General features: G+C 56.5%; 1 protein-coding gene across 2 annotated transcripts; it reads left to right on the forward strand.

Annotated features, from left to right (window-relative positions):
- The first annotated feature begins 5,590 nt into the window (after positions 1 to 5,590).
- IRF5 (interferon regulatory factor 5) lies at positions 5,591 to 17,139 on the forward strand. Of its 2 annotated transcripts, none has more exons than XM_065938814.1 (9): positions 5,591 to 5,695; positions 11,033 to 11,238; positions 13,139 to 13,328; positions 13,735 to 13,781; positions 14,254 to 14,287; positions 14,465 to 14,740; positions 14,976 to 15,368; positions 15,455 to 15,573; positions 15,866 to 17,138. In XM_065938814.1, exons 2-9 carry the CDS (start codon positions 11,044 to 11,046, stop codon positions 16,109 to 16,111), a joined length of 1,500 nt encoding a protein of 499 aa, XP_065794886.1. In that variant the 5' UTR covers positions 5,591 to 5,695; positions 11,033 to 11,043; the 3' UTR covers positions 16,112 to 17,138. The 2 variants fall into 2 exon arrangements, with proteins under 2 accessions (XP_065794886.1, XP_065794887.1); XM_065938815.1 differs by lacking the exon at positions 5,591 to 5,695 and adding an exon at positions 9,418 to 9,462 and having other exon boundaries at positions 15,866 to 17,139.
- Positions 17,140 to 17,338: the final 199 nt, after the last annotated feature.

The raw sequence follows: 17,338 nt of genomic DNA on the forward strand, positions 1-17,338 counted from the left end.
GGTTTGCCCTCCCCATAACACCACGTCCCTTTCCAATAGGACCTTCACTCACCAGGCTGGCGGGGCTTCTCCTGGTTCTTCCCCATCACTTGGGATGGGCTGTCCCTCTGCAAGAGGCCCGCCATTTACTCTTTCTCTCCTGACCCCCGTGACCCTGAACTACGATGAGGAGGCCAGACTGAGCACACTTGCTCTCTGGATGGCCGAGTTCCAGATGGACCCAGGATCCTCTGGCTCACTGCCCTCTTGCACTGTCCTTTTGGGCATCCCTGTGACCTGTTACTGCCATCAGAGCCTTTTCAGTGTGTGGAGGGGGGATGAGGAAGCCCCCGTAAGCTCTTTTCTACCTGAGCAGATGCCTCTTTCTTGTTCCTGTCCTGGGAGTCACTGATGGGCCTGGACAAGGTGTCAGGCCGTGTCGGCTTCCCTGCAGCTTTGGAAGTGCTGCTCTGGGAGAAAGGGAGGAGGATAGGCTGAAAGAAGTAGGGGAGACCGGTCTGCAGACTGACGCAGATCAGCAGAGACTCCTGGCTCCTGCATGCCCACCAGTGTCCTTATGCGCCCAGTCTGCCTGGCACAGGGTCCTGGGTGGGCATCAGAGTGCCAGCTGGCTCCCGACTTGGAAAACTGTGAAACACTGAGATTCCAGGATGCCTGGTAAGGTACCGGATGCCTGGTAAGAACTCCCTCTGGACTCCTCTCCAGTGAGGCCTAACCCACTCCCCTTCTCTGGGAGGAGTGGTCCTGCCCTCGGAGACCTCCCCCACCTCCGAAGTCCTTCAGCCTTCAGGGCTCTCTGCTTTCTCGACTTTCTGCCCGCAGCATCAGAGGCCAGAGAAGCAGCAGAGCAGCCTGGGGGTTCCCCATCTGGGCCCCCAGGCCTGATTCCTACAGGGTGGTAGCTCTGGCCCAAGGGCACCTGGCTGGGAAGAACCGAACGCCCGTGCCCGAGCTCCGTTGGCTCCCGGCCCCCCAGGAGCTTCTTGCCCTGCCTTCACTGCACACGTGATGTGCTCGTGCCACGACCCCAGCCAGCCCACCCCTTAGGAGGCCAGAGGGACAGCCCGGACATCCCCTTCCCACGATGAAGCGCCGAGAGGCCGCGTGGGACAGATATCCTGCCCCTGCCCACTCCCATAGTCTCACACGCCAGCTCCTCCGGATCAGAGAGTGCCTCCTCTGGACTCCCAGAGCCGTCCTGGCTGTCCCTTCCCATCCAGGGTGGCTCTGGCCTCATTCCACCACCCTGAGGTCCAGATGTGAGCTGAGAAGAGGCCCCCCGTGTCCTTGGGCTGACGCTGCCTTCCTGGACACAGCTGAGCACCCCACCCCCCACCTTAGAGGGACAATAGTCCCAGACACATGGAGGGTCCTGAGCCCTGGTTATAAGCTTCAGGGACTTGAGATGAACCTGGCTGAGAAGCCACGGGGCCTCCTGCTTCCCGCATCGATGATGGGTGGTCCTCATGCATCTAGATGGGAACCCTCTCTCCGGTGGGGACACCTGTGAATTCTAGGCTTCGGCCAAGTCTGCTTGGGACAAGCAGGAACACTGAAGTCTACAGCTGGTTCCTGTGGGACTGGGGTGGCCTCCATACCCACAAAGCAGGGACTCAGCCGTTCCCACTGCCAGAGCCCTGGAAGCCTGCAGTTTCCAGGTTGGACTTCCTTCTCTTTCTTTTCCTCCTTGTCCAAGAGCTGCATGCTGTAAAGTGAGTCCTTCAGACCGGCAGGAAGGATGGAGGCCCTGGCCCCTTCTTGGACACAGCCCAGGAGAGGGGAGGGAAGTGGTTTGAGCGAAGCACTGAACTAAGCAGATTTTAGGAGTGTCTGAATCAGACCAAGGGCAGATGGGAGGAAGGGGTGCGAGGATGAGGATCTGGGCGAACGGCATCCTCATGTCTCAGTGGGGCACGTGATACAAGTGGGGGGACAGTCAGCAGAAGGACCAATGACGACTGCACCAAGAGGCAGGGCAGGAGGCAGGCGGCGTGGGGTGGAGGAGGACACTAAGACACTGAGCTAGGAGCGGATTGCCCGGACATTTATTTACAGTGGATGGGGAGAAACTCAAGCAATAGTGAAATCTCGGGATCTGAGAGTTGAAGTGAGAAAGAGATGCAGAGATTGGAGTTTCTGAGGCATACCTGAGGATTTCAGGGACTCCTGGAGCTGTGGGTTCAAGGTCCAGAGCAGAATCCATGGGCAAAGGGTGGGAGCCAGACTGTCGAGGATTAGGGAAAGGAGAAGGGCAGACCATGGAGCCAAACGGAAATAGCATTGGTTCTCTGTGGGCCTGGGGATGGACAAGGGCAGCCGCGGAGCTTCCTGGGACTCAGGCCATTGGAAGAAAGGGTGCAGATTTGGGAGAGGGGGGACGTGAGGTCGAGAGGCGTCTGTGTGACAGTGCTGCCCGAGTGGGGGACTTCCAGCTCACCCCTCAGAGTGCTCCGAGGAGGAGGGTTAGTAAGAAAGGGGAAGGAAGCCCCAGTTGTGGCGTCCTGGCCCACGGTGATGCTTTCAGATACGGTATCATGTCCTCTGCAGGCAGGAGCCAGCGTGGCAGCGTGAAGCCCTCGGTCAGACCACGTGGCGCCTCTGCTCAGCCTGTGCAGCGACCACAGGGCGCTCTTGGCCCAGGTCTGCTACTGAGGCACTGTCTGTTTGGCTCCACAGAACGGAAGCTCCAGGAGGGCAGGGGAATTTAGACCGAGCTGCCTTTGATTAGCCACTTTCACCTGACGCAGCTGAAGTTCTCACTGTGACTCTGCGGTTATCATTCTCACATTACGGGCAGGACTTGGGGGGCCTCGGAGTCTGAGGTTTGCCCAGGATCAGACCATTCCTGAGGGGAGAGCCAGGGTGTGTCTCGGGCCAGCTGGATCCCAGAGCCCAGTGTCTCACCAATAAGTTCCCAGAAATGGGGGTGAATATCTAAGGGCCAGGCCGCCATGGGGAAGCCTGACAGCCCAGACTAAGGGGCCGAGTCTCCTGGAGGGGAGGTGTGGAGGGCGGGTCCCGGGCCTGTGTTGAGGGGACGGGTCTAGAGTCGGGAGGGGGTCTTGTCCAACTGCCTGCAGGACCTCTAGGTTCTCTCCCCACCACTCACACTGGGCTTTCGGTTCCCTTTGGTGGTGTGGCTCCCCCCACCCCCACCCCCTGCACATACACACACGCACCATGGCTTCAACCGGAATCAGGCCTCTCACCACACCCTCAGTCTGATGCCCCAACCAGGGGAAGTGGGGGCAGGGGCTGTCTCACCGTTGGAAATGAGAGGCGTGGACACACATCTCTGCCGAGGCTCCCGGGGCTGTGGAGGCCACGTCTTCTCGTTCCCTGTGCGTCTCGGCCGCACTGCGGGGGAACTTGGAGTGATCACATGGGGTCACTGATGCAGTCTCACTTCCCCTTTTGCTTGAGCCTCACCATAAGACAGCATCCAGAAGCAATGGGACCCTTCAATTTTGGAAGAGCCTGAGAGATGCTCTCTGTCCCCATCCCTTCTTCCTGATGCCGTGTCTCTGGCCAAGAGTGCTTCTTGGTTCAGGGTCTCCTGAACCTAGGGAAGGCAGGACCCAAGGGGTGTGGGCATAGCCCCTGGCCCTGGAGCTTCATGCCAATACTGCGATCTCAATAGTACCATCACCTCCCCTTTTACCGCAGGAAACGTGATTCACAGGACCTGCCTAAGGTCCCTGAGCTTGAACACAGCAGAAGTGGATGCCAGCTCAAGGGCAGTGCCCCTGCTTCTACACACAGCCTCCAGAGGATTCTTTTTTTTTAAACTTATTTGGCTGTGCCAGGGCTTAGGTGCAACAGATGGGATCCAAGTCCCTGACCAGGGATTGAACCCAGGCCCCCTGCCTTGGGAGCACACAGCCTTACCCACTGTACCACCAGGGAAATCCCCCAAATGTCTTTAGACAAAGTTCAGAGGCTCTTAGGGTGGGGGTCCTCACCTGAGGACTGGGGATAGTGGTGGGGGCGGGCAGGGTGCAGAATCCTAGTCTTAGTCTCCCTTAGACTGTGGTGGGGAGTGCATTTAGCAATAAAAGAAGACTCTTCTTGACGATCATTCCAGATACATTTTCTAGTCCAACACAGAATACTTCCTATTAAGCATGACTCACCTCCAGTGAAAAAGGTTTGTATTTTGGGGAGAACTATTTTCAATTGAAATAGCAGTTTCACTTTTAAAGAAAGAAATACAGAACGATCTCCCTATCCTCATTTTCTGCATTCACACTTTAAATCTTAAAAATCTTAAATAGTGAAATATTCAGCAGACACAAATAATACAATACTTATATAAAATTATATTTCTATTTTATGTTAGGGCTACAAGAGTGGGGGAGAAAGAGAGAAATGCAAGAGAGGAGAAAAAGGACAACACATAATGAGCAATGATACAGATCAGGGGTGAAGATTAACCCAGGTATTTCTACAGAGATGGAGGCGGGAAGGGAAGGTCAAAGTTCTGATTCATCAACTAACTGCTACCCCTGTGTTTGTTAAAATCATAGGCGCTAAACTTTAAAGGGCAAAGAGTACTTTCTAGAATTTACATATTTTAGTTTCTATCTAAGATTCAACCGATTGACATAAATTTCCTTCATATAAAAATGTTTTTTATTAAAAATGACTATAGAAAATAGGAGATGAAAAGACAGGCGTGGTTCCTGAGTAAGCTGATTCTAGTGGAAATCAGACATTAAACTCCTAAGTGAAAACCAGTGAAGATAAGCCTCAGGGTCTGGGAACCCTATCTAGGAGACAAAGTCAAGGTAAACTTTTCAAAGGAGGTGATGCTGAAACAAAATTTGAAGAGGAGCAGGAGTTCCCAAGCGAAGAATGCTCCAGGGGAGGGAACTGGACAGTGTGAGGGTTGCGACCAGCGAGCAAGGCCTGACTGTGGGACCAAAAAAACGTTCAGACTGGCAGACGGATGGTCAAGGTAGGGGTACGGGAAGAGGTGGGACAAGAGACCAAGGCGCTGGCCCACAGAGGTCCCCGAGGCGATCAGGGAGGGGGAGCAGGGGCAGGCAGGTGCGAAGGTTAAGGATTGGAAAGAAACAGAGTAGCCCGAGCATCCCTGTCTGTAGGCACCTCGTGGAGCAAGTGTCTGAGTCTGGATGCCAGTGGTTGGGACTGGGCGGCCCTCGGAAGCGTTCGGGGGCGCGTGGGGCGAGGGCCAGGCGCTACTAGTCCTTCCACCGCGCTCGTACGTGGCTCGGTTGACCGCCAGTGTCCGCTCCGATCTAGAGCTCCCGGAGGGACAGGCTAGAAAGTTCCCGGGCCCAGCCGATCACCATGGCAGGGTGGAGTGGGGGGCTGAGGTTGTGGAACGACTCTTGCGCCTCCAGATTTCTGAAGGAGCCCAGCAGTCCGTCCAAGCCACCGCGCTGCCGCGCGTCTCCGCCAGGCCCTGAGCTGCAGGGGAACCAGCCTGGCCCGAGGCTCAGCCCCGTCCCTCGGTCGCTGCGTCTGCGCGGGGACCCCAGGGTGGCACTGCGGGGCAGGGCGGGGCGCTGCCGGCGCACCGAGGCTGGGCGGCCGCGGCCCAGGGGCGGGGGCGGGTGATGCGGAAGTGGCGAGCTGGCGGGCGGACCCGCGCGGCTCCAGGACAGCGCGGCTCGGCCCCACCGCCTGGCCGAGGCTCCCGGGCGCAGCCACGCGGGCTCACAGCAGACAGGTAGGTCCCAGCGGCCGCGCGCTCCTCTCCGCGCCCGCGGGGCACCTGCCGGCGGCGGGCTGGGGACTGAAGCGGGGCGGGCGGGCGGGAGGGGTCAGCGTCCGGCTCTTCCAGGTGCCCGAGCTCAGGGTGGGTGACGCCCAAGGCAGTTCGCGCCCCGCCGTGGTGGGGGCCTCCAAGATGCCTTCTATGTCTTGATCAGAGTGGGGTGCCCCGCACCAGCAGCCTTGGTCCAGAAGGCACCCGAGGAGCCCCGAGGCGCGGGCGGCGGAGTCCGCACCGCTGCCAGGGGCGCCAGCTCTCCAGTTTCTCTCCCTTCCTATCGCCTTCGCGGAGGATGAGCAGCGACCGGCTGCCATGGGATGAGCAGCGCCCGGCTTGGGCCATGGAGGGAAAGCCCCGATTCCCCCTAGAATTCTGTGCTCTCCGATCCCCCTTCCCCGGGCAGCCCTCCCCTCATCCTTTCCAGAAAGAGAATGCGGTTTCAAGAGGTTCATCTCTCCCTGGATCTTAAGGCCAATGGAAAGAATTCGGGCAGAGAGTGGGTAGGAAGATGGTGTCAGGAGAGGCGCCGGCTGTCCTTTTACTTGCAGCCGAGAAAAGAAGGTGCTGACCCTCCTAAGCGAGAAGAAGCACGGACGTGATACTTCTTAGACTAGTTTCTCTACGGCCTTCCCCCGAACATCAGAAGGAAACAATCGAGAATCTAAAAGTGGAGGGAAAGTGAGACCAGTGTGACCGTGTTGCGGGATAGGAGACGGTGAACACCTGCGTGGCCGGGGCGCGCAGTTGTCTCTCTGGCCCCGGAGGCACCGGATCTGGCTGTGGGGAGCTGGGGCGGAGGGGACTTCCCTGGCTTCGCCGCCACCCTATGCCCATCAGAGCGGGGATGAGGGCGGTGGCGCCACCACCCTGAGGAGCGGTCTGGGAGGCAGACCCTAAACCAGCGCTCCGGGCCGGGGAGCGGATGGGGGTAGTTCAGTGGGCTGGGCCAAGAGGCGCGGCCAGGTTGCCCCGGGTGGCACCTGCGGGGACGGTCTTGTGAGCAGAGCCGAGCTGGGGCTCTCTGCGCGCCCAGAGAGGGGATGAGTGACCAGGACCAGTAAGGACGAGGGAGGGGTCGATGGAGAAAGCTAGAGTCTTCCGGGAGAGAGCAGGGTTATAGGGCTGAGTACTGGGGCTCCCAGCAAGTCAAAGGGAAGCCTTGGGAAACCACCTTTTTTTTAACCCTGGGGTTTCCCCCCCTGCGCCTTGGCCTTACACCACCATGCCCCCAGAGGAAGCCGAGGGAGGTGTCTTTCTGCCCGCATCTGCCGCCCTGGAGTCTCAGCTCGTCTCCCCTGGAGGGGGAGGGGCTTAAGGTCTCGCTGGGCGCAGGGCACCCATGCCTTCTCCAGGAGTTTGGTGTGGAGTTTGCAGGAAACGTCTGAATCAAATTCAGGAGGTGCAAGGGCTTACTGATCGCGCACTACTGGAGGCTTCAGAGCCTCCTCCCCTAGGGGGTCCCTGGTACCCACAGTGTTTAGGCTTTCCTTGTGGCTGGCTCCTGGGACTTCAGGAGTTGTGGGGCCTGTGCACCTCCAGAGATGCTGCTGTGCTGCCCCTTCCCTGATAATAGGGCCTTCCTCAGGTCCTCAACAGGCAACTCCTCCTTCGATGTTTCCATGGAAGCTGATGTATGCTCATCAGGCTTTCCCCCATCTTTCAGGGCTCTAATCCACAAGGCTAGTCTGGGGGCTGCAAACCTGCACAGCTGTTGAGGAGTCAGGGCAGACCACCTGACCAGCCTGCATTCTGATGGAAAGTCAAGTCCTCCTCCCAGCAGCCACGAGGGGCGTGTGTGTGTGTGTGTGTGTGTGTGTGTGTGTGTGTGTGTGTTTGTGTGTGTAGTTGCTCAGTTGTGTCCAACTCTTTGTGACCCCCTGGACTGCAGCACACCAGGCTCCTCTGTCCAGGGGATTCTCCAGGCAAGAATACTGGAGTGGGTTGCCATCCCCTCCTCCAGGGGATCTTCCCCACCCAGAGATAGAACCTGGTATTCTAGAACAAAGTATTGCAGGCAGATTCTTTACCTCGTGAGCCACTTTCCTGGCGGGGGAGGGTTATAGGATGGACTTTCTCAGGGCTGTGCTTCTGGGACCCCCTGGGAATCTGAGTGACTGCTATCTGGAGCCTGCTTCTATCTGGAGCGAAGTAGGGATGGAGTGCTAAGGCACTGAAATTCAGAACTGGCATTGGGATAGCTTGCCTCAGGTCTAAGCCCATCTCCAGGCAGGAAGAAGCCTCCTTGGGGAGCTGATGCTGAGCCTGGTCCTGATGGCCCTAGATGCAGGCAGACCTGTGGCTGAAGCTCCCTGTGTGGCATGCTGGGCAGACCCTCTCTTGGCCCTGGCCAGGCTTTTGGTGGGAGGCCCTCTCCTGAGCCCAGCCCTGTGCTGCTAGAAGGGGCTGCACCTTACTGCCAAGAGGTCAGAGTTTGTGTTGTAGAGCAGTGCGGCGGGACTTGCCCTGACTTCCTCCTTGCCCTGGGCAGAGAAATTGACCTTCCTGGCCTCTCAGTTCACCACCCCTGGCACAACTGTAGCCTGGACTATGTGTGAGGGTCATCAGGGAAGCTTGCCTTGCCGTCTGTCAACAAAACTTTCCTCAGTCCGCCTTCTCACAGCCAGAATGGCCTGCTGCTGTGACTGTCGCCCGTCTGTTCTAGGACCCAGGCCTTTGGGAGGCGTGGGGATGCTACATACACAAATTGGATGGAGCTCTCCAACGCTGTGAATCACACAATGGACGATGACTGCCAGCGGGCTTGAGGGTTGGGGGATGGGCTACAGGATGAGAGATGGAGCATTTGGTCGGGGGGGACCCAAATGTGATTTTCTCCACATCCCTTCCCTCCCCCAGCTCATAGTGAGTCAGGTTTCCGAGTTGTCCTGTCTGGCCACTTTCGTTTCCCCTAGGGCTGGGTGGAGGCTAGTTCAGAAAGGGGAACCGAGCCACCCATCTTCTGAGACCTGGGGGCAGGGCCGGGTGCTCTCCCATCCTCTCTGTCGCAGCCCAGCGCTGAGCACTGCTCTGGGGAGAGGCCCACAGACGAGAATCCTTAGCAGCGTGGAGGTGGCACTTAGCCGCCACAACCCAGAAAGGTGCTGGGCAGGGAATTTCAGGGGACATTCTGAAGCAGGCCTAGATGATGGGGTGTGTGTGTGTGTGTCCCGGTGCAGGCCAGGAAGCCCACCAAGACTTGTGTACTCCCAGAAGCCTTTGCTCCCAGCAACAGTCCAGCCTGTGGTTGGGTGACTTTATCTCTCAGAAGGTTCTTCAGCAAGGATGTAGTCTGTCGCAGGGGAGGCTGTCTTGGTGTTGACTTGAACCCTCGTCTTTCTGCCACACGGGGGTATTTCTCATCCCCACCCCACTGAGTGTTTACATCAGCCACCCAGATACCTCATTTCCTTCAGTCATCCCTTCCCTGACAGGCCTGCCCACCTCAGACCCTCACCTGCCTCACAGGCCTCACAGCCCTCCTCTTGGGTCTGGTCTCACCTTTGAGTCAGAGGAGGATCCTGGGGAGAGCACGGTTGGTTGGCGTGGCTGTGGGGTGGGGAGAGCGATAAACAGCTGGAGGACAGATACTTCCAACATCTGGCTGGCCTTCCTTAGGTCCTACTTTGGTCCAGTAAATGCAGATGCCCAGGAGGGGCAAGCGGTGAGGAAGAAAGAGCGGGAGGCACTCCTGCCCTTGAAGAGGTTGCCCACTGACCTGAAAAGTAAGCAAGATGTCCGGGTGGGGGAGGCAGTGCAGGGTGGAATAAGAGCCCCACTTGTCTCAATGGAGAAGAGTTCAGGGCGGCCCATGGTGCTCTGGAGAGGGAGGTATGAGTGTTGGGGGGCCCAGCCCGGAGGCCGAGTGTTGGCACCCTTGTTCCAGGAAGCATGACTTCTGGGAAAGACCCCGGCCCACCCCATCCCTATGCCACCGTCACGGCCACCACTCCTCTCCGTCACTTTTGGAGCATCTTCTACAGGGGACGGGTGGACCAAAGAAGTGGGAGAGGAGTGTGGTGCATGCGCAGTGTGTGTGCTCTTACACACACAATTGCACGCCCACCTAACTCACATATGCTCAGAAACCAAGAGCCCGGGGTGGGAGTGGCTCAGCCCTTTGTTCCTTCCTTGCCCATCGACAGAGTCTCCTCTGAGTCTCAGGACAGGGGGGCTCTGATGGCTCCGTCGCTTCTGTCGCTGACCCTGGGCTCACAGGTGAGGGGCAAGTGCAGGGGAGAAACCACGCAGGAGTGGAGCAGAGTGAGAGCGGGCTCAGGACAGTGAAGAGAAGTTTCAGTCCAGGGTCCAGAGAAGGGCTGGCAGGTGGAGGGGAGGAGGCAGGGATTCCCTGTGGCCAGCTGGCCTCTGACTAGGGAGGCAAGACTGTGGCCCAGGGTGGGGGTGGCACTGGCTCCCGTGGGGACCCGATCTCTGTGGATCCCACAGCAAACATAAGGTGCTGTGTTTGAATGTTTGAATGAATGCATGGTCGGTGGAGGAACCAGTCTAGGAAATCGCTGCCTCGAAAAGCAGAAGTTCTAAGTTTGGTGGCCACTGTCCTTGCCAACAATTCAGGCGGTAGATGGAGTTGGCTCACGGGATTTCTTTCAAGATATCTAGGTTGGGGGAGGATGGGAAGCTTCATCCCTGAGGGAAACCGAGGAAGGAAGGAAGCTCTGAGGTTTGGGTGTGGAAACCCCTCCCTGACTCACAGGTTCTGCCTTGTCTTAGCGGGGTTTCTTGGAAGTTGGTTTGGTGAGGGAGAGGGAGGGGGACAGGGGAAGCAGGAAGAAAGCTAAGCAAGGATGTGGGCTCAGCCGGAGACTGGCTTCAGCGAGAACCTGTGGGGACCCTGGAGCGCACATCTGCTCCACCTGAAGCAAGGGGACCGGCCCTTTGTCCCTGTGTGTGTCTCTGACTGTGGGCTGTCCCCCACAGACGGGAGGGGTGGGCCTGGCCCGAGTGGGGCAGCTGAGGGCAGTTCTCTCGCGATGGGCAGCTCCGTGCTGTGCTTGGACTCACAGCAGCTGGGGAATTGCTGCCCCGCCGGGCACAGAATGTCTGGGTGGGACACCCCTACAGCTGTGTTCCCCTCCTTCCTTTCCCTCAAACACAAAGCCCAGACGCAGGGATCTTGTGACAGAAAAGCTGATGGTTGGAGAGGAGAACTGACTTAAGCATCTGGACAGGCTGGAGAGACTCGGGCCTCCTGTGCTGGGAGGGAGGGGGAGCCCTACGGGCCATGGCTCGGCCCCCTGATGTGCCCTGACCGCCCCCTGCTCTCTCCGGCAGACGCCTGTGCCATGAACCAGCCGGCCCCCGCCGCCCTGCTTCCGCCCCGCCGCGTGCGGCTGAAGCCCTGGCTGGTGGCCCAGGTCAACAGCTGCCAGTACCCAGGGCTTCAGTGGGTCAACGGGGAAAAGAAATTGTTTTACATCCCCTGGCGCCACGCCACGCGGCACGGCCCCAGCCATGACGGAGATAACACCATCTTCAAGGTAAGCCCTGGGCCCCTGAAGGCCCTTCCCTAGAAGAGAACTCCCCTCTACAGCTCAGACTGGCCACTCTGCCAGCTGCCTTGCGGCCAGCGACCCCAGGCCGGGGCTAAGGGGCTGCAGGCATCACCGCTGGGCAAACTTTCTAACGCGATTCCCGGAGCAAGGTGAGGACTGAGGGGCCCCAGGAGACCTTCGGGTAACTCCTCCTCCTCCTCTTTGTACTTTTTCGTCACATGTGAGCGCCTGTCCAGGATGTACATTTGGTGTACACATGCGCTTAAAGAACAACAGAATTCCCCCATAATCGTAATACTATGAATATTTTTTCGCTTGTATTATCAGTTTTCTCCGTGTGTATATGAAGTGCAAAGATAGAATCGAGCTATAGATTCTATTTTGTGACCTGCATCTTCTACCCAACATCAGGACCGGCTTTTCCACTCCAACAAATGCCACATTCAAATGCCACTGAATGTTCCATCGGAGCAGGGAGCACCCTGGTCACCCAGTCCCAGATTTTGGACACCTCAGGTTGCTTTCAGGGTCTCCATGTTGAAGACCACACCGCCATGGACACCCTCTAAACGCTTATCCTTGGCACATCTCAAATGGTTTTCTTTGGGGTTAGTTCCTAGAGTTAAACACTTCTGGGTCGAAGAGAATGCTTATTTTTAAAGTTTTGGCCATGTATTGCTTAGTATTTGTCTTTTCAAGGTTCCTTTCAAATCCATTTCTCATTTTTGAATAAGTAACATGGTCACATAATTCAACATTTAAAAAAGTGTAAATTGCAAAAAGTCTTCCAGATGGGAGACAGTCCCCCAGACACCCAACCTCCTCCTTTGGGACAGTTTGTATTCTCGGTTTCTTGTTTATCCTTCCTGAGGGATTTTTGTATATATGCAAGCAAATATGTGCCTATCCTTTCCCTTACTTTTGACAAAAATGGTAGATGTTTACATCTTCTTCTGCACCTCATATTTTGAAGATTATGACATGTCAGTACATAAAAAACTTCCTTCTTTTTTTTTTTTCTTGTTGCCCAATATTCCATTTTATGGGTTGGCCATAATTTAACCAGCCCCCATTGATGGACATTTAGATAATTGAGGGTCTTTTTCTTTTAGAAACAGAGCTGCAATGAATAAGCTTATATATGTAAGCTTTTGTGTGGATGCATCTTTATCTGTCGGATAAATTCCCAGAAGTCAAATTACAGAGTTAAAGGATGGAAACATGTGTAATCTGGAGATCAACCAAATTACTCTCCAAAATAACAGTACTGGGAGTTCCCTGGTGATCTAGTGGTTAGGACTTGAACACTTTCATTGCCATGGCCTGATTCAATCCCTGGTCAGAGAGCTGACCTTAAGCCACATGGTGAGGCCAAAAAAAAAAAAAAAATCATTATCATAATAATACCAACAACCAAAGTGTACAGAGTCCATCCCAAGGGGAGACACAGCTCAGAGAGCTTTATGGGCATTAGGCCTGAGTCTTCACCACCACACTGCGAGGCAGTGCTGTGATGGGGAGACCAGAACAGAGAGAGGCAAAGTGACACAACCCTGGCACACAGGTGGCGGTGGCAGATTCCTATCCAAACCTAGTTCTTCTCCAGACCCCTCTTATCCACCATGTCATCCCATCCTCCTTAGAGATTATACCTGTTTGCCACCTTAAGACCAGTGAATGTGATGCCTTTCAAAGCATCTAGATTTCCTTTAGCTTGTTGGAGCCTAAAGAGACTGGCCTCCTAACTCCCACTTTGCAGATGGGCACTGGGCTTGGCCTGTGTGATGGTCTCATCCATAGCAGTGACTCCCCCCGGCCCGGAGGGGCTGGGCTTCGGTGAGGGGCGAGGTTCTCTGTGGTCGTCTGTCTTGTCTTCCTGCCCTAGGCCTGGGCCAAGGAGACGGGGAAGTACACCGAGGGTGTGGATGAGGCCGATCCGGCCAAGTGGAAGGCCAACCTGCGCTGTGCCCTGAACAAGAGCCGTGACTTCCGCCTCATCTATGACGGGCCCCGGGACATGCCACCTCAGCCCTACAAGATCTACGAGGTCTGCTCCAATGGCCCGGCTCCCGCAGGTATCCAGCCTGGCTGTGTGTGGGCCACCTAGGGGACTATGCACAGAGGCCTGGGGTTCTTCCAGCGTGCAGTGGTTGGGGACGTGCCGCTCGGGCAGAAACTCAGGAGTGGATCACTGGTGAGGCTAGGAGCAGCCTGGCATGGACCAAGCCCCTTCCCCACCGGGTTTGATTTCCTCACCCCATCCTGGTTCTTGGCTCCAGTGAATGTAGGTCAGGTGACCCAGGGAGGGGAGCGCCGTGGGGTCAGGGGCAGGGTCCCCAGTGATTGCAGGTGGCTGAGCAGCCCTTCCCTCTGAGTTTGGGCAGCTCTGGGCAGGAGAGAAGCCACCTGGAGCCCTGAAGGCCTTCCTCCCTCTCCCCCGCTGACTCCCTTCCCGTCTTTCATTTCTGTCTCCCGCTGCAGAGTCACAGCCAAGCGAGGATAACGCTGAAGAGGAAGAAGAGGAAGAGGTGAGTTTGGGGGCACACTTGGCAGCCTGCGCCAATACGTTGGGCCTCACTAGGCCTGGTTGCTTGTCCCACTCCTCTGCAGGACTGGGCAGTTCCATTCCTCTGGAGCCTGCTGCTGTTTCTGCAGCCCTTCTCTGGGTTTCATCTCTTGGGATTCTGGGGACAGGAACAAAGTCACCACCTTGAACCTCCCTGGGACTCTGTTGGTAGAAAACATGCTCACGTATGGTCTCAGCCTCAGTAGTTGGGGCTTAGTAGGTATTCCCACCTGCAAAGCAGAAACTGGGGCACCAAGAGCCTACTGACATGCCTGGGATGGCAGAGCTGGGCCTGAGGGTCTGGCCTCGCCTAAGATAAAGAACAAGGAGTTGCTTTGTGGGTCTCATTCTTCAGCATCGGATCAGTTTAATAACCTGTCCTCCCTTCTCTCTCTGGCCTCCTCGCTCCTCCTTTGCCTGTGTCTTCTCTTCAGCTCCAGAAGATGTTACCAGGCCTGAGCATCACAGGTGGGGCTGGGAGGTGGTGTGGTTGGGGGTCTAGTATAAGAAGGAGCTGCGGGGACCACAGGTACCTGGGAGGGGGCTGAAGGGAGGCTGGGGGATGGCCCAGGGTTGAGAGTAGGTGAGCCTGGAGGCAGTTCCTAGAAGTGACATTAAAATTTTGTCCACTCCCACCTTCTATAGAAGCAGTGCAGCCCGGCCCTTCCATGGCACCCTATTCTTTACCCAAAGAGGATATTAAGTGGCCACCCACTCTCCAGCCACCTGTGGTGTTGGCCCCCCCTGCTCCAGGCCCCAATCTTCTGATCCCTGCTCCTGGCAACGCCGCTGACTTTGGGGAGGTGTTTTCTGAGGTCCTGCCGAGCTCGCACCCGCAGCCTGGGCCCCTGTCTACCAGCCTGCCCCCCACAGGCGAACAACTCCTGCCCGACCTGTTGATCAGCCCCCACATGCTGCCTCGTAAGAACCCACGGGAGGAAGGGGAGGGCAGGCAGGGAGGAGCAGTTGGGAGGGTGGAGGATGACGAAGAGAAGAACAAAAATGCCCATACCAGTCCCTGCTTGGCTGGGTGGGAAGTGGGGAGGACTGATGATGGCCTGGCCGCAGGGCAGAGAGGGCAGAGAAGATCAGTGGGTGGCAGAATGGAGAGGCATGGGGCTCATGGGTGGGGTGGGCCTGCCTCTCTGTCCTGCAGTGACCGACCTGGAGATCAAGTTCCAATACCGGGGCCGGCCACCCCGGGCCCTCACCATCAGCAACCCTCAAGGCTGCCGGCTCTTCTACAGCCAACTGGAGGCCACCCAGGAGCAGGTGGAGCTCTTTGGCCCCGTGAGCCTGGAGCAAGTGCGCTTCCCCAGCCCCGAGGACATCCCCAGCGAGAAGCAGCGCTTTTATACCAACCAGCTGCTAGACGTCCTGGACCGTGGGCTCATCCTTCAGCTACAAGGCCAGGATCTGTATGCCATCCGCCTGTGCCAGTGCAAGGTGTTCTGGAGCGGGCCCTGTGCCTCAACCCATGGCTCACACCCCAACCCCATCCAGCGGGAGGTCAAGACCAAACTCTTCAGCCTGGAGGACTTTCTCAATGGTGAGGGCCCCACCTTGTGTTCCTCTGGGTCTCTTTTTGTCCAGGGGCCTGGTGTCTGCCTCTGACTGGTTTCGATTTCAATACAGAGCTCATCCTATTCCAGAAGGGCCAGACCAACACCCCACCCCCGTTTGAGATCTTCTTCTGCTTTGGGGAGGAGTGGCCTGACTGCAAACCCCGGGAGAAGAAGCTCATCACTGTACAGGTATACTCCGGTCACCAACCCCCTGAACTCAGCTTTGAATATTGGGGAATCCTGGGCCCTTGCCCCAGGGTGGAGGGGCAGGGCTGTCTGGGTAGTGTGAATTCAGCTGTCAGTTAATTGAGGACAGGCACTGCTCACACATACGCTGCCTTTTCATGAAGAAGTTGGGGCCCCTTCTGGCGGATGTAGACTACCACCTGCCCCCTGGTGGACCCCCTCATGTGTAACTCGATCGGACAGCCCTGCCGATCCAGACGGTTCACCCTGTTCTGTCTCCTCTTCACCCGCTTAGGTGGTACCCGTAGCAGCCCGGCTGTTGTTGGAGATGTTCTCGGGGGAGCTTTCTTGGTCAGCTGACAGCATCCGGCTACAGATCTCAAACCCAGACCTCAAAGACCGCATGGTGGAACAGTTCAAGGAGCTCCATCACATCTGGCTGTCCCAGCAGCATCTGCAGCCTGTGACCCAAACCCCTGCCATGCCCGGCCTCAGTGCTGCACAGGGACCCTGGCCCATGCACCCAGTTGACATGCAGTAAGGAGGCTGCAGGTAGTGACTGGCCCAGGTTTCCTGGGTGGCTGTGAGGAGATGTGGAGGGCGAAAGTTCCTGGGGGCACCTGATGAGCGGCAGGGTCCTATCTTGGGGTCTCCGGAAGCGAATCTGGTTCATGAAGAAGAGGGAAAAGAGGCCCAAGTTCCAAGTTCTCCTCAGAAGCTGAGGGAAGCTGGAAGCCAGTTTTTGCTTTGAGGACTCTGCCTTCCTGCATATGTCTCTCCTGGACTGGCTCTGGGGGAACTCAGCCACCAGCACCAGCGTGGAGGGAAGGAACTCTGCCAACTCAGGGGGCCTAGTTGTACAGAGGGATTTGCCCCAAAGCAGTTCCTTCTTGTGGCTGCCTCGTTTCTTCTGGCAAGAAGAGTCAAGTGCTGGGGGTCAGACCTCCTTGGCAGGTTCTCTGCAGGGCATGGGCCTGATTTTGGGGTTCCCTAGCTTTAGCGTTGATCCCCTGGGGGAGGAAATGGCAGCCTACTCCAGTATTCTTGCCTGGAAAATCCCATGGACAGAGGAGCCTCCTGGGCTACTCATGACTGAGCGCGTGTGTGCGCGCGCACACACACACAAACACACACACACACACACACACACACACACACAGAGCTTGAGCCTCATTTCCTCAAAACATCCAGAGACAGATTAAGTATTATACCAGATACTAAGTCTGGCAGCTACCTCCCTTGAGAGACTAAGAACCTGGGATAGAAAGGGGACATTTATGTATTTTTGGATTAATAAATATTAAAAACAGACTCAGTCATTGCTTTTCAGTACCAGTTGCTCCCATGCTGTTTACTGGACCATATTTCTCCTGCCAGCTAGCTCTCTTTACCCCAGCACCTGCCTCCTGCTCTGGGGCTGTTGACACAGGGAGGGCCTGCCTTCCAGGCTGATGAGTCAGTGGGGCCTTCACAAGCACTCAGCTGGCTGACTTTGCTTTCCAGGAGGAAGCCGGCTGAAGCAAGGGTGTGGACTTTTAAATATGTGCAGAGTCTAAGATCCTGTCCAAATAAATTTTCCCATAAGAAATGGTGAAAAAGGGCTGGATCTCAACCAAGGACCATTACTATCTGTTATCCTCATGTATATTCATTCATATGCTACTAAATATATTAGGACAATGCATACAAATTGGGAAGTCACTGTTTGAATCTGGCTTATAGATGTAATTTTCTGACCTGAACAATTTTGCTGTTATCTTTTTAATAT

This window comes from Muntiacus reevesi, chromosome 6 (genome assembly GCF_963930625.1).
Source record: "Muntiacus reevesi chromosome 6, mMunRee1.1, whole genome shotgun sequence".
NCBI lineage: Eukaryota > Metazoa > Chordata > Mammalia > Artiodactyla > Cervidae > Muntiacus > Muntiacus reevesi.